General features: G+C 57.3%; 2 protein-coding genes across 5 annotated transcripts in view; both read left to right on the top strand.

Annotated features, from left to right (window-relative positions):
* The window catches only part of PER2 (period circadian regulator 2), a 39,995-nt gene extending 32,140 nt beyond the window's left edge, over positions 1-7,855 (top strand). For all 4 annotated transcript variants that reach the window (XM_086720094.1, XM_086720095.1, XM_086720093.1 and 1 more), the window contains exons 20-23: positions 1,112-1,289; positions 2,191-2,383; positions 3,513-3,663; positions 5,667-7,855. In XM_086720094.1, the coding sequence (XP_086576220.1) occupies positions 1,112-1,289; positions 2,191-2,383; positions 3,513-3,663; positions 5,667-5,816 (672 nt within the window). In that variant the 3' untranslated portion in view covers positions 5,817-7,855. The remainder of the gene's footprint in view (positions 1-1,111; positions 1,290-2,190; positions 2,384-3,512; positions 3,664-5,666) is intronic.
* A 4,332-nt stretch (positions 7,856-12,187) lies between these two features.
* HES6 (hes family bHLH transcription factor 6) lies at positions 12,188-14,020 on the top strand. Its single transcript, XM_086720091.1, has 4 exons — positions 12,188-12,374; positions 12,449-12,535; positions 12,654-12,735; positions 12,955-14,020. Exons 1-4 carry the CDS (start codon positions 12,294-12,296, stop codon positions 13,377-13,379), a joined length of 675 nt encoding a protein of 224 aa, XP_086576217.1. The 5' UTR covers positions 12,188-12,293; the 3' UTR covers positions 13,380-14,020.
* The last annotated feature ends 1,056 nt before the right edge of the window (positions 14,021-15,076 follow it).

The raw sequence follows: 15,076 nt of genomic DNA, 5'->3' as shown, positions 1-15,076 counted from the left end.
AGATGGGGGTGGTCAGACACTGTGGCTTCTGCCAAACTCTTTGTTTTGACAGAAGTACTCATGCTAGAAATTAACATCTTCCAGTTAAGCGACCCTATCAGAGTAGAGCACTGGGAGCTCTTCATTGTTTGGGGATCCGAACGAAGGAGGCTGGATTGATGGACGGCACAGGCAGCGTCCAAATAGCAGCATGTGGCTTCATGCCTGGCCAGGAGCCGCCTGGAGATTCTAAACCAAAGTCCGATGATAAAGCACAGTCAGCCTAACGGCCAGAACGAAGGCTTGTGGGGGGGGGGGGGGGGCAGGGGCGGGGAAGCTGGCAGCGGAGGCACCCTGAGTGGACGTAGAGGCGGAGGACAGAGCTCTGGAACCAGGCGGTCGGTTCCCTTCCTCCCAAGTCCTAAGGGACGCCAGTGTGCCGTTCTTACTCGATTAATGAAATTGCAATTGTGTCTCCAAAGAACCGCTTCTATGTTCTGAATGAGCTTAGGCGTGTGGCAGTGTTAGCGAGGCCGTGCAGTCCACGGGAGCCCCGAGGGGGAGCTGCACGGGGCCCCCAGAGGAGGACGCACAACCTCATGAACATAGACTAACTTCCCCAGTGCGTCCCTGCCCTCCCAATTCCTGTTTCTGGGGTCCTGGCCTCCTGTTCTGGTTCTGAGGACGGAAGGGTCCGGCTGCTGCCAGGCCACGCCTCTCCCTCGGTCCCAAGGCCCCGCCCCCCAGGCCAGAGCCCCACCCACGGTGAGGAGCAGCCACCCGGTGCTGCTGAGGCAGTTCCCTGCTCCCCAATCTGCACTGGTGGAAGGCCAAGCGGGAGCTTTTCCCTCAAGGATCCTGGAACTGCTGTCTTTGGTGTGACTGTCCCCAAACTAAGGTTGATTAGACGGCATTCATAGACCACTGGCGAGCATGCTGCTGTAGTCCCAGTAACCGCGGGACGCATTCACTGGGCCTTCTTCGTTGGCATGTGAAGGAAGGGCCAGCGATCTGGGGACCCCGCTCTGCCGTGTCCCTGGTGTCCCTGGTTGGCCTGTGCACACAGTGCCCTGCAGCTCCCCAGCCCCACCCAGTCCATCCTGACCGTGCTATCTTCTCCCTGTTCCTGAAGCGCGAGGAGCCCACAGGCGCGCCAAACAGCGATGCCCTCTCCACGTCCAGCGGCCTGCTTGACCTCTTGCTGCACGAAGACCTGTGCTCGGCCACCGGGTCGGCCCTGTCCGGGAGCGGGGCCTCCGATTCCCTGGGTTCCAGTTCGCTGGGCTGCGATACGTCTGGAAGCGGAGCAGGTACGTTGGTGAGCTGGGAGCACCCGAGTCCCGCGGGAGTGGACGTGTTTTAGTTGCCTCAATTCAGGGCTTTTTTGGAAGATGGTCTCTTGATGTACCTGAGGGCATCCTCAGCTTTTTCCCGACCTCAGGCCACGGTAGCGGGTGCGGACCAGGTCCCGACAGGCATTCAGCTGGCCCTCCGAGCGGCTGCCCAGAGCCCAGAGCAGTTCACACCCGCAGGCACGTGCCCCTTGCTCCTGCCCCAGCTCTGCCCGTGGGCACGCCCTGCATCTGTTTGCTTTACACTCTCCTGGCATTGCAGGCCTCACCCCTGCTGGCTCTTTAGGACCGTCCCTCTGGCTCTCTGGGCTGCTAGGAGGGCTGGTGGTGTTCGCCCTGCCAAGGGAGCACCCCTCATGTGAAGCTGGGGTGTGGGCTGCACGCCTGAGCGGCGAGGATGAGCCGGGTGTGCTGTGGAACTCCGTAAGGGGCAGAGCTCACTCCACAAACTGAGACCCCCCCCTTCCCCCCCATGGGGTTTCCCTTCCCCTTGCTCTCTGGCCTCACTCCCCACGGGAGGCTCACTGGAGAGCGATCCCCGACCCAGCTTCTCTGTGGCCTAGCCTCGTCAAGGAGCAGGGAGCTCTTGGAAAGAAGACCACACTTTCTAAGACCTAGCCCCATCTGGACTTCTCGGGGCTGGCCCTGGAGGGAAAGAATCCCCTCCATGGTGCCAGCTGGTATTCCCCAAATAATTTGAGAACTGAAAACGGGGGAAGGAACATCCACCAACCTGGGCACTCACCGCCAAGTAAAACTCTTCAGCTTCCCAAAATTGCCGTTGCCTTGTACACGCACGTCACACGAGATTTAACGTTGTGTCAAAAGCTTTGACTTGCCACGTTTTGTGTTTTTAAAGGCAGTAGTGACACGAGCCATACCAGCAAGTATTTCGGGAGCGTGGAGTCTTCGGAGAATAATCACAAAGCAGAAGTGAAGGCGGACGTGGAAGAAAGCAAGCACTTCATCAAGTACGTCCTCCAGGACCCCGTCTGGCTGCTGATGGCCAACGCAGATGACAGCATCATGATGACGTACCAGATGCCTTCCCGGTAACCACTCGACCTTCTCCTAGGGACGTGGGATCCCCCACCCAGTCGGGGGACTTCCCTCTGAAGCCTCATCTCAGATTGAGTTGAGTGCAGCAGACAGAGAAGCAGGGTCACTCCGGGTGACTCTGTGGTCCCACAGAGAGCCATCTGTGTGGACAGTGTGCCCCGGAGCCCTGCAGAGTGACCTCCCATGGGCTGTGAGGAAGATGGGCTCCCGGCCACCCTCCTGGGTGTCGCACTCAATGCTCACGAAGCAATTGTGCCAACGTCTGTCTCCCTTCTCTGTCGCCCAGCAACCCTGTGGGGTGGATGGGGTGTGTCTGTCTTAGAGATGCCGAAGCCAAGGTCGAGGTAGGTGAGCAGCCCTCGGCCACCGGCTGCTCTGCGGTGACTGGAACTGGGCCACCGCAGTGACTGCTTGTCAGGCTGTTCTAGTGAACCGTCATGGTCCCTGCCCCCGTGGAGCCCCAGGGTGGGGGAAGCTGGGGAAAGAAGGATTAAGGCTGAGGCTCAGAACAGCCCAGCCTCTGTAGGGGGGGTCACTGGGGCTCTATCGCCGGGGCAATGTCAGGGCTTGCAGGAGGCAGAGGAGTTATTCCGCCAACCTCCTTAATGGCAAGAGTCTCCAGCTGATCAGCTTGTGCAGGTAACCAGCTCCCGTGTCTAATTCACAATAAAACCAGGGAGCCTGGGTGGCTCAGTCAGTTATGCATCTGACTCTTGATTCTGGCCCAGGTCATGATCTCACGGCTCATGGGTTCGAGCCCCACATGGGGCTCCACGCTTGGCGTGGAACCTGCTTACCATTCTCTCTCCCGCCCTCTGCCCCTCTCCCCTACTCATGCTCTCTTTTTCTCTCAAAAATCATAATAATAATAACAATAATAAAATCAAAATTGTTACTCAGGCTATCATTTTAGTAGGAAAACTATGGATTATTTACTAGGGAGATTAAGTTATCTTAAACAGGGTAATTTATTTTAAACAAAAAGGAAATTTGCATGAAACAAAATCACCTGAAATTATACTAATATGGAAAGAGTCGACAGAAAATGAGTGTGTAAAAGAGAAAACCATGAAAATCCCTTATTAAGACATTCTGAATTGCCTAACTGAATGTTCTCTGAAGGAATTTGGAGACCGTCTTGAAGGAGGATAGGGAGAAGATGCAGCCGCTGCTGAAGTCCCAGCCCAAGTTCACGGAGGGCCAGACGCGGGAGCTGCAGGACGCACACCCCTGGCTGCGGGAGGGCCGCCTGCCCCCCGCCGTGGACGTCACCGTAAGTCACAGCGCATAGTTTCTGACGTCGCGTTAAAGGGCACTGCGAGGGGGCCGCTCCGTACTGTCTTTGCTAGTGTTCTGTAAACTTAAAACTCCTAGAATTTGAGAGCGTTCATTAACGACAACGAAAGACACCGCGATACCGTTAGTCTGAGGAACTTTCTTGTAACGGCTCTGCCACATTGCTCCCGAAAAGGCCTTCTGAAGGTTCAGTCTCAAGATCCAGTGCTGAAATTGGAATGTTTTTTCTTCCTTTCAATTCTGTTTTCCATTAAAAACGAAACAAAACAGGAAACAGGAAGCTCTGCTCCTACCATAAACCCTCACTGTCCCTGTGGACCATTAAGTGGCCATAGGAACAGCGCTCCCACAAGGCCACACGCCCCCTCCCGCGGCTCCTGGAGACATACCTGCGTGCCCATCCCTGCTCCCCGCTCCCTCCTGAGCCCCGGGTCCCCCGCAGCCACTCATTTCGGGGGCTCGGTGTCCTTCTGTAGCTGAACCCGTGGCCAGCCCTGTCCTCCACCTTCAGGATGGGAACCGGCCACTCCCCATCACCTCCAGCGTCACCCCCTGGTCCAAGCACGATGCTTCTTCAGCTGGATCTTCCTAGTAGCCTCCCTGCCTCATGTCGTTCCCCCGGTCCCCGACAGTCACATCCCTGTCAACGGCAGAGCCATAAAAATCTGACATCTCTTGGTTTCTCCTCCCTCACTCTCTGCACCACATGGGCCTCTCGCCTGCCCCTGAACGCAGCAGGCAGGCTCCTGCCACCGGGCCTTTGCACCTGCCCTTCCCTCTGCCTGGAACCCCCTCCTCTTGGATAGACACGTGGCTGCTTCTGGCTTCCCTCACGTGTTCCTTTCACACGCCACAGTATCGGTTGCCTACTGCTCTGTGTCAGATGACCCCAAACCTTAGTGTCCTAAAACAGTAAACACTAATGATCTCCCACTGTTTCTTTGGGCTGGGAGTTCAAAAGCAGCTGGCGGGGAAGCTCTGGCTCCGTCTCTCCTGAAGATAAAGGCAAGATGTTGGCTGGGGCGTCTGTGGTCATCTGAAGGCCGGAAGACCCCCTTCCCAGGAGGCTCCCTCCCATGCCTGTCAAGCTGGTGCTGGCTGTGGGCAGGAGGCCTCAGTTCCTCGCCACACAGGCCTCTCCCCACAGGGCTGCCTGGCTGTACTTGTGGCCTGGCACCGGATCCCCAGAGAGGACAGGAGGAAGCCACAGGCCTCTTGGGCCCCACGATGCCCTCCATCACACCATCACCTCCTCTTTGCTGGAGGCGAGTTACCAAGTCCAGCCCACACTTCGGGGAAGGGGAATGAGGCTCCACCCTCTGAGGGAAGGGTCTCAAAGAACAGCCCTCCATCAGTCACCTTCTCTGGCCTTTTCTAAAGGTCCAGCGTATAATAGGACCCCCTCCACGTGCCTTGTTTCGCGTCCAGCTAGACTTTCATTTTGAACACTCTAGGGTACTCGCCTCACTCTGTTTATTGTCCCTCTTCCCCTACGAGGATGTCCCCTCCACCGGGCGGGGGTTTTCATCTTTGTTCACTGGTGAGTCCCAGTGCTCAGGACATGTCTGATGCGTAGCAGGTACGCAGCAGCAGATAGTCGGGGAATGAGACCGTACATCGCTGATGCCCCATTTCCCAGATTAGGAAACTGAGGTTGGCGAAGGCAGTTATACTGGGCCTCGATCGACTCCGGCCCCACAGGCAGGAAGAGGAGGAGCTGCGACCAAGCCTGAGTCTCCTGGCTTTGCCTCACTGCTCAGATAAGGGCTGGACTCTCCTCTGGCCTTGGGGGAGGGGGCAGCTGTGGCCTCCCTGAAGAGCAGGCAGGGTCCCAGCAGCCCCTCAGAGGCGCCCCACGTCCCACCCCTCCTCTAGCAGCCGCCCGGCCAACCCCTGGTCACCTGCACCTCCTCAGATTGAACTACACCGTGGTAACGAGGATGTCGTTTTTGTTACTGATTTGACATTTTTCCTTTTAAGGAGTGTGTTTACTGTGAGAACAAGGAAGAAGACAACATCTGCGTGCCATATGAGGAGGATGTTCCTACTCTGGGTCTCAGCGGAGACCCAGACACCAAGGAGGAGGGAAGTGGAGCCCCCTTGAGTCACAGAAGGGAAGAACAGACCTAAGTCTGTCCTGGCCCCGCCCCCCAGCCCCGGACAGCCGTGATCTGCTCTAGAAGGTGCTCGGAAGAGAGGAGACGTTTTCTCACCTGTTTGTCATGAAGTGGACAGATATGCTTATGTCGCTTTTTTTTGTTTTAGGGGGAAAACACACATGGTTTTCTGAAGGGGTGATTTAAAACCGGAGGGTGGGAAGGGTCTGGGAGGAAAATACATTTTTATATCTAAAACATACCTACGGAGGTTGGGGGGCCGGCGGACAGATTTTCAGTGTTCTTTAACTTGAGAGAGCCTGAACCCGCTCCTTGCACGTGTCAGGGAGGTTGTCCCAGGGCTCCCGGAAGTCTGTGGGCTCGAGGAGGCTTCTCGCCGGTCCCTGTGGGTGTCGGGAGGCATCATGCAGGCTGCGACAGACAGCGGGGAGCCTCCCCAGCTTGGTGCGGGTCAGATCAAATTCTGGCCTCTGGGGGCTGCTTTTTATCTAAATTATCATTTAGTCAAACTAGGTGTTCTTAAAAACATGCCGAACGGGGATCACAGCCTGTCCCGATTTTCTTTCAAAGTGTTTCGCATTAAACGGCTTGAAACCTACTCTGGCAAACCAGCAGCTTCGGCTTCAGGTCCCATAGCGGCAAACATTTCAGTCTGACGTAGCTTGTGTCTGGGGTGAACGGCGTGGAGATGCTCGCTCGGGACCAAAGAGGCCCAGTGGCTTGTGTGGCCGGCTCCACCAGACTAGCACACGCTCAGAATCTCCTGTGTATTTCTACAGCGTTCTTGTATCCTTTACAGACCGTGACCAAGAGGTAGATGAAATATGTGGTTGATTACCTCCGTGGTGACTTCCCTTTGCAGACCAGGCTTTGATCGCCACCCAGAGGACCATTCGTGTTGGTTGGTCCTTTGTTGGGAACCTCCCAGACCGGAGCTCTGGCAAAGAGTAGCCACTGACATCGTGATCTGGTGACCGCGTCTGCGTTTTCCAGGGTGCCACGAGCTCACCTCTCCCACCGCGCCCTGGGCTGGGATGCTGGCCCTCATTCTTTTCATGAGCCTGACCTCACTCGGGGCAGCTTCCGGTCTCTGCAGTGAGGTCCCCCGGTGTCACCAGCACTTTCAGGGCAGCGGGACACCCGGGGAAGAGTGAGGCCTCTCTATCTCACCAAACCTCATGTTGCATCATGCACCCACAAGATTTGGGGGGAAAAGTCGTATAGGCCCCTGGAGTGAACGGAAAGTTACCACAGGTGAAACAATGAACTTAAAATTGGACTGAGTTTGTAAAGACGGAAAAGAAAGCAGGCTTCCCCTTGTTCTCTGATGGAGAAGGGGCTCCTGGAGTCAGCCTCCCTGTAACCTGCTTGGTTTTCAGTCTTATGATTGGATATTAATCCCGTTTTCCATAAACTCAAATGCAAGAATACTGTGGTGTTTTTTTTTTTTTTAATTTATAAAGTAACATCACCTTCTCATGCCCAGAATGAGGTAGTAGCCTGTGCGTTTGTGTGGAAAATAGAGGCTATCAAACCCGCCTCCCGCCTCTGAAGTCCAATCATCAAGGGATTAGACGCTGGTCAAGGTTACATGTATGTTACGTTAACATACAGCCGTCCAGACGTTCTCCACTGCTATGAATGTTTACCCTCAGCATTGTTACCGTATGATTCGCGCCCATTGATTGTTATTAACCGCGTAGCCTCCACACGTGCTGGAAAGTTGACAATAGGAGCATTTTGTGAAATTGTTTACACGATGCCGCGCATCGAGATGTGTTTCCTTTAGTGTGCGTGCTTACACAGGGGTTATAAAACTTTCTCTCGATTTTAAACTGAGCCTTCTTTTTAATCTGTTCCTGAACAGACATGTAAATACGCTCTCCGTGTCTGTCTCATGACTTGGTAAGCCTTGCCGGACAAGTGGTTTGTCCATGCACCCACCAAACTTGCTTCACCCAGTGCAATATGTTTGTTTACTGCTCGTGTCTTTTTACGACTGTTTTGCTTTTTAGAAAATTGGTAAATAAAGCAAGTATATTTTTTATTGTTCCTTGGGTGTATTTTGAATGTAGCACAGAGCAATCACAATGGAGATCAAAGATTTCCAAAAGGTGTGTCTCAACAGAGAACTCCAGAAATGCCGTATTCGGGACAACTTCTGTCACAGAGGCCTCCCTCACCCCTTACGTTGCACAGCTGGTCCCTTCCCGTGTGCGTGCGCGTGCGTCTCTCTTACGTGCATCCTCACCACATGCTGTCGCACTGCCCAGTGAAGTCTTAGGATGTGAACTTCATAAAATGTAGATCTAATCATGTAATCCAGCGCTCCCATGGGCTTTTCACTTGCAGATGCAGGGGTGAGGCTGCTTGGCTCAGCCCCCAGCTCTTCTCCACTCCAAGGTGACCCCAGGCACCTCCTCTGTTTCTCTTGTGCCCTGCCCTGGGTGTCTGTCCCTTCTAGAGGAGCTGGCCGTGCGCTGGCCACAGGGCCACGGGCAGAGGTCTGAAGGACGCCAGCCAGAGAGGCTTCCTGTCTCTGTAGAAGATGATGGGGCAGAGCCACCCAGTCCCCTCACTCCACACGCCCTGTCCTTCTTTCCACAGTGATGGAGCCGTGTGGGGCCCGGGCAAAGCAGTGGGGTCCTGTTCCCCACTTCCTCCCACTTTTCACACCAGGATCATGAGGAATGGAGCAGAGACATGAATGGATCCTGGACCCAGTGCCCAGCTTCCCAGAAGCTCTCTGAGCAGGAGGGGGAGGCTTGAGTCCCTGCCTTCTGGCTTCATGGTGACAGGGGGGATGGCGTGGGGGTGAGGGAACAAAGGCAAAGCCCTCCCGGTAAGCACAGAGGCCTCTGCAAACTGGCCTTAAATGGCCAGAGAGGGCTGTTTCACCAAACTGACTGCTTTGGGGACTCTTAATTGCATTTTTATTTACCATATAACCCCAAAGGCACCCCCCCCCCCTTTATTTCCAGACCAAAAGGAGCTTCTCCAAGCTTTCTGGGCTGATTGCCCACAAGGGGCCTGAATGTCCATAGGCTGGCTGCTGCCTTTGTTCCCTGGGGATTTATGGCCTGCCCCCCCCCCTGCCGCTAACTGGTCCCCCTGTGGCCACCACAGCCCTGCCCAGCCTCTGCTGGCCTCTGTTCCTGGATCTGGGGGGGATCAAAGGGCCCAAATGCTCAGGAAGTCTGTGCTCAAGCAACCTTTGAAGGTAGGAGCAGTCCAAGGGACAAATGGCAGGAAATGGGTCCACTAGAGGAGGCAAAGGAGAGAGAGAGAGGGCCTGGTGGCCCAGAGATGGAACAGCCAGGCTTCTTGGAGGAAAAGGCCAAGCCAGCCAGCCAACTAAGGGACATTGAGGCTAACTTCAAAGATGGGGCCTTGGGCAACTTCTGGTCCAACCAAGGATCTTGTTGACTCCTATACCCTGCTCTGTCCTTGTACCTCAGGGTATTTGGTCACACTGAGGCATATCCTAGCACCTAATTTCTCCTTCCTTCAACTCTAGACGGTGTTCCTCAAACCCCACCTTCCTTTGTAAGACAAGCTTTTTGAGGACCTTCGCCCTCCCTTCAGCCTCCTCCCTTCTCATGACAATAGTCACCTATCCTTTGGTTTTTATAAAGTCAACTTTATTTAATGTCCTGTAACCATAATAAGACTTTCTTGCCTTCTCTACAGATTGATTCTAAATGTTGAGCCCCCATGAACAGTGTTATATTGTTGTGACTGTGGAAGAATTGTTAGCTTCTGAGTCAGTCAGTATGTTGAGATCACAGTTCTCTTTGGGAGGAGCTTTTTGTTTTTCCTGGAATTACTAGTTGCTTCTCATTTTTTGCTTGCACTATCCGCCTTTATCATGCCTTCCCCCCCAAACCCATACTCCATCTAATCAAGTGTTCTATTGATCTTTTCCCAAAGGCCTCCCCCAGAGCGCTGACCATCCTGCTCCAACATGGACTGCCTCTCATGGAGAGCATTCTAAAATACCTGTTTGGTCTTATTCAAACAATACAACGGATAAGGGGAGGCATATTCATCAGGCCACAAGAAATAGCACTGAGTTTATTTTTTAATATCTCAGATTCTCAAAGTAGGGGTGGAAACATAATTGTAGTTACTTGGGGGTCTCCTTCCCTGGAGTGATGTCTAAGTGATTAAGAACAGTAAAGTCACAGGCCAGTTGTGTGCTCTCTTGGGTTCCACACTGAACCCCCTCCCCTCCCCTGTCAGCCCCACCACTAGGTGTAGGGAGAGAAGGGCAGTTGGGGTTCTGAGCAGCCAGATGAGGGGGAAGGGAGGAAGAGAGCTGAGCTTTCCGGCATGTGGAGGAGACCGAGAACAACAAGGGATGATTGAAATAAAGGAGTGGGTTTCTACCTGGCTGAACAATGCTGGGCTGGTGAGGTCTTCGAAGACTGCCCAAAGAGAAGCGAACAAGAGGCTGAGTGTGGACAGGTGAAAATCAACAGAAGAAACTCTCGGGTACTTGTAGAGGTCAGTGAGGTGACTTTGGGAAACTGCAAACCTCTCATCAAATTTGCCTGCCTGTAAAGGTCCTTCTGGTGGGGAGCCCAAAGTGAAATACTCACAGGGAGGGCTGCAAGATCCACCTTCAGGTGGCTGGGGTGGGGGATATCTGTGGCCTAGTCCTACCTGGATGTTTCCTTCCCTCCTGCTTTCCAGCCACGCTTGGGGCATCCCCTCACCCTGCCTATCCACCCGGGCTCTGCCGAGGCCCAACTCTGCTGGAGGTAGATAGGAGGTCCTAGGTACCCTTGACGAGGGATGGTTAGAGCTTGGAGGGGTGCAGACCAGACCCTGACAATCCCAAACCCTGGTGAGTGGTTCAGGACTGGGTAAAGGCAGGACTACCGTGGGGCAGGTGCACTCCCACCAGCAAGAGGAATAAGGAAGCAGAGACCTAAACAGTGAGGAAATAGACATTTGAAGGTGTTTGAAGCATTCCAGGTGGAAGGCTCGGTGGGTGCAAAGGCCTGGTGGCCAGAACCCATCTTGCCATTCCAGCTTTGCTGTGCTGTGAAGGTTACCTAGGCCGGTGGAGCAGGGAACAGGCCGAGATCCCCAGGGTGCTGCCCCAGGGCGCGGGCCCCACCGACCATTCACCCCACCCGCGGGGAGGCCAGTCTGGCAGATGGGCGGCCCGCGGTGGGGGCGGCGGTCGTCTGGCGGACACAGGCTCACCCGCCCTCCGCCGCCGGACAAAGCGGGCCTAGACAAAGGCGCGGCCAACACCTGTCGCTCTTGGCTCGGCCCCCGCTTTTCTCCACCGAAGCGGCTGCAGCTGCCAACTGTCATGGGCATCAAGTTACGGGGACCAGACGGCGACCTACGCGAGCCTGGGCGAGGGGAGGGCTGGGAGAAAAGGGAGCCGAGGGGGAGGGGTGGCGGGGGACGAAGGAGACTGCCACAGGGAGGGAAGCCGGGACGAATGAACGAGAGTGGGGACCAGGGAAGGACGGGCGAGGAGCGGGGAGGGCTAGGAAGAGTGGGCGCGGCGGGGAACCAGGGCAGGGTGTGTGTATGGGGGTGGGGAGGGGGAACTGGGAAGGAGGACAGGGAGATCAGAGGGGGACAGGGGAGCGAAGGCGATTAGGGGGACATGGAGAGCTCAGGGGGACAGCGATGATGATTAGAAAAGAAGGGGCGGCTGGTGGGGGCGTGGTACCAGAGAAGGAGCGGGGGAAGGGTGACCAGAGAAGGAGCGTCCCGAAGAGGAGGGGCGGTGTCGCCGGACCCGCCCCACTAGGATCCCCGCGAAGGCGGAGGGCTGTGTCGAGGGTCGAGTGGGGACCCACACTTCCGCAAGAAAGTCAAAGGAGTCCTGGGGCCCGCTCCCAACCCCAATACCCCATGGGTCTCTATCTCTCCGGGGTTCCGCAGCTATCCCAACCCGGACCCTTAGACCTTCCCAGGTCCAGAGACCGCGGCCTTGACTGTGGTTCTGCCCTCCACAATCTAGCACCCCGACACTCGGGCAGGAGCGCTCCTCTCCGGAGGCACCTTGCACGAACTAAGACAAGTGTGAATGCACGAATGAGCTCCTGCTCCCACGCACAGCAGGCCTGGGGGCCCTGCTCAGGTAGGGAGGAAAACAAACGCACCCCCCGTCACAGCTCACCGGGTCACCGCCCCCGCGGGTGCCCCAAGGCGCTGGCGTTGCGCGGAGGCCCGGCTGGGGGCCCCGCCCGCCGGCCACGCCCCACCAGCTGCCTGTGGACCCCGGCGGCGGGGCCGGACAAAGCGCGCCGCTCCCATTGGCCGCGGCGCGCCTAGAAGCCGGGGGCTCCAGGGCCGCGCGGCCAATCCGTGCATTGAAATGCAAATAAGGAGCTATAAAAGGGGCGGGGCCTCGGCCGGCGGAAGACGCGAAGGAGCGAGGGCCGCGGCGGACCCAGCGGCGCGCTGCGAGGGGGCGCGGGCGCTCGTCGCGCTTGCGGCGCTCTGGGCGGTGCGGGTCATGGCTCCGCCCCTGGCGCCCGGCCGGGACCGTGCGGGCCGAGAGTTTGAGGACACCTGGGAGACTCGGGGGGACCGCAAGGTGCGGGCCGGGGCCGCAGGCGGGCAGGCGGGCGGGAGGCCCGGGACCTGGGCTCAGTCGCCCGCTTCCCGCAGGCCCGGAAGCCCCTGGTGGAGAAGAAGCGGCGCGCGCGGATCAACGAGAGCCTTCAGGAGCTGCGGCTGCTGCTGGCGGGCGCCGAGGTGAGACCGGCGCGCGGGCCGGCGGGCGCCCGGGGGCTGCTGGGCGGAGAGCGGGGGGCGCGGCCCTGCCCGGCCTCACCGGCCCCCCACACGCCCCCCGGCGCTCCCGCCCGCGCAGGTGCAGGCCAAGCTGGAGAACGCCGAGGTGCTGGAGCTGACGGTGCGGCGCGTGCAGGGCACGCTGCGGGGCCGGGCGCGCGGTGAGTGGCGGTGGGGCGCGCGGGCGGGGCGCGTTCGCCCGGCCCGCCCCCGCCTCGGAATGGGGTCTTCCCCGCCCGGCGCCCCGGTACAGCCCGCGCCCGGGGCTCCTCCGGGTCTCCTGGGTGAGCCCTGTCCCCGCGGGCTGGGACGGGCCTGGCCACCGCAGTCGCTGCTTACCGGACGGGGCGCCGCTCTCTCCCTCCCACTCCCGGGTGCAGAGCGCGAGCAGCTGCAGGCGGAAGCAAGCGAGCGCTTCGCGGCCGGCTACATCCAGTGCATGCACGAGGTGCACACGTTCGTGTCCACGTGCCAGGCCATCGATGCCACCGTCGCCGCAGAACTCCTCAACCACCTGCTCGAGTCCATGCCTCTGCGCGAGGGCAGCAGCTTCCGGGATCTGCTGGGGGACGCCCTGGCCGGGTCTCCGGGAGCCCCTGGGCGAAGCGGCTGGCCCACGGGAGGGGTCTTGGGGTCCCCTCTGCCCAGTCCCCCGGGCCCCGGGGACGACCTGTGCTCCGACCTGGAGGAGGCCCCCGACGCTGAACTGAGCCGAGCGCCTGCCGAAGGGCCAGACTTGGTGCCAGCAGCCCTGGGCAGCCTGACCGCTGCTCGCATAGCCCAGAGCGTCTGGAGGCCTTGGTGACTAACGCCAGCCCCAGGTTTGCAAGGGTGGGTGTGGCCTTCCCTTGCTCTGTTCCAGCCTCCCTGGGGACAGAGGTGGTGGGGGCAGGGGCCTGAATGTCTCCCAGATCTGCCTGCCCTCTTCCTCCAGTGAGTGGGTTGCAGGGCAGTCCAGGATGACCAGCCCATTCAGGCCCCTAGCCCTGTTTCTTAAGCGAGTATCTCTTGGGGACCCCCAGCCCTGGGTTGGGTGGAGGGTGGGAGCTGCAGGCCGCAGGAAGAATCCTACAGAGCTACCGCGGTTTCTACGGGACTGCAGGTGCCCCAGGCTTCCCAGGTACTGTGTGGATCTGGGGGCAGAAGTGGTGAAACCCTCCTCCATGCCAGGCACTAGTGTCGGGGACAGAGGGAGACCTCGGACCCTGGCGGCCCTGGCCTGAGCAGAAGCTTGAACTTGCCACTTCATTCAGGACACGGTGCATTCATTCAGGACACAGGAGGCAGGTGCATTCCCCAGCATTGCCAGTCCTCTGCCAGACAGAAGCAAAGCCTCCCTGAACGCCTTGCATTTAGCACACTTGGAGTTTGTGTATTAGGTTACCAACAAATGTTCCAGTTTTATTAAATAAAGGATTTGGGAGAGTTAGTTACCCTTCAGAAGTATGACTGATGTGGTGTCTTGACTGAGTCTAATGTGTAAGTACTAAACTAAGGAAGGGCATTTTTCTTGTATCTAATGCTGGTGGATGTTTCTAAAACCTCTCACCCTTTGTCAGCAAAGTGAGGAGTAGAATGGTGGTGGAGACGAGACCCCCGTGCGACACTTCTCACAGTGGATGGTGTGTCCACCTCCCTGGGAGATGGATACCACTGGCATGGGGTTTGTCTCCAGAGTAACTAAGCACCAGGGAAACAGCCTGTCCTGGGACCATTCTCTGGTACACGAGCTCCTAGGGATAAACTCATTCCTACTTCCTAGCCATGGGGTTTGGAAGTTTCTTTCAAAGACCTGTGTCAGGACCCATGAGCATGATGCAGACATCAGTCTCCCCGTGTTAGGTTGTGGGTTGTCCCTCTTCCTGACTAGAGGGAGCTGCCCCCAGTGCCAGGCAGTTCAGGGACACGGAGACCCTCCCGCTGTATGGCTTGAAGTCTAAGCGCCATGGCTCTGGGCAGCTTGGGCTGAAGATCAAACTGCGCCCAAGAGGCCAGGAGCCTTGGAAGGAGGGCGATGGGATGGGCAGTTGGGGAATGGGGAGCTTGCCCTCCTGGGCTGGGACAGGGCCTGCAGATAGCACATGGTCAGTTGACAGTCACTCCACAGGTAGCCCAACTCAGTCGTCTCCTGCTCCAGGACCCAAAGCAGCTTGGGTTGCCAGTGCCCAGACTGGGGCTGAGGTGTGACGACTCAGGATTGTCACCTGGGTCTCCTCTCTGGTTGTGCGCCTTTGCTTCAAGAACATCTTTCTCAACAGCCCTTTTACAAAAGCCCCCCCAACAGGTCCTGCCCACCAGGAGGGGTGTTCACATTGGCTCCCCTCTGGTTCAATCTCAGATCTCAGCCACTAGCCTACATAACCAGATGCACCTTATTTTTATACAAATATTTATTTTTTAAAAATTTACATCCAAGTTAGCACACAGTGCAACAATGATTTCAGGAGTACAGTCCTTAGGGCCCCTTACCCATTTAGCCCATCCCCCCTCCCACAACCCCTC

This window comes from Puma concolor, chromosome C1, assembly GCF_028749965.1.
Source record: "Puma concolor isolate L17-30 chromosome C1, mPumCon1.1.hap2, whole genome shotgun sequence".
NCBI classification, from domain to species: Eukaryota; Metazoa; Chordata; class Mammalia; order Carnivora; family Felidae; genus Puma; species Puma concolor.
This window is presented reverse-complemented; position numbering and strand designations above follow the sequence as displayed.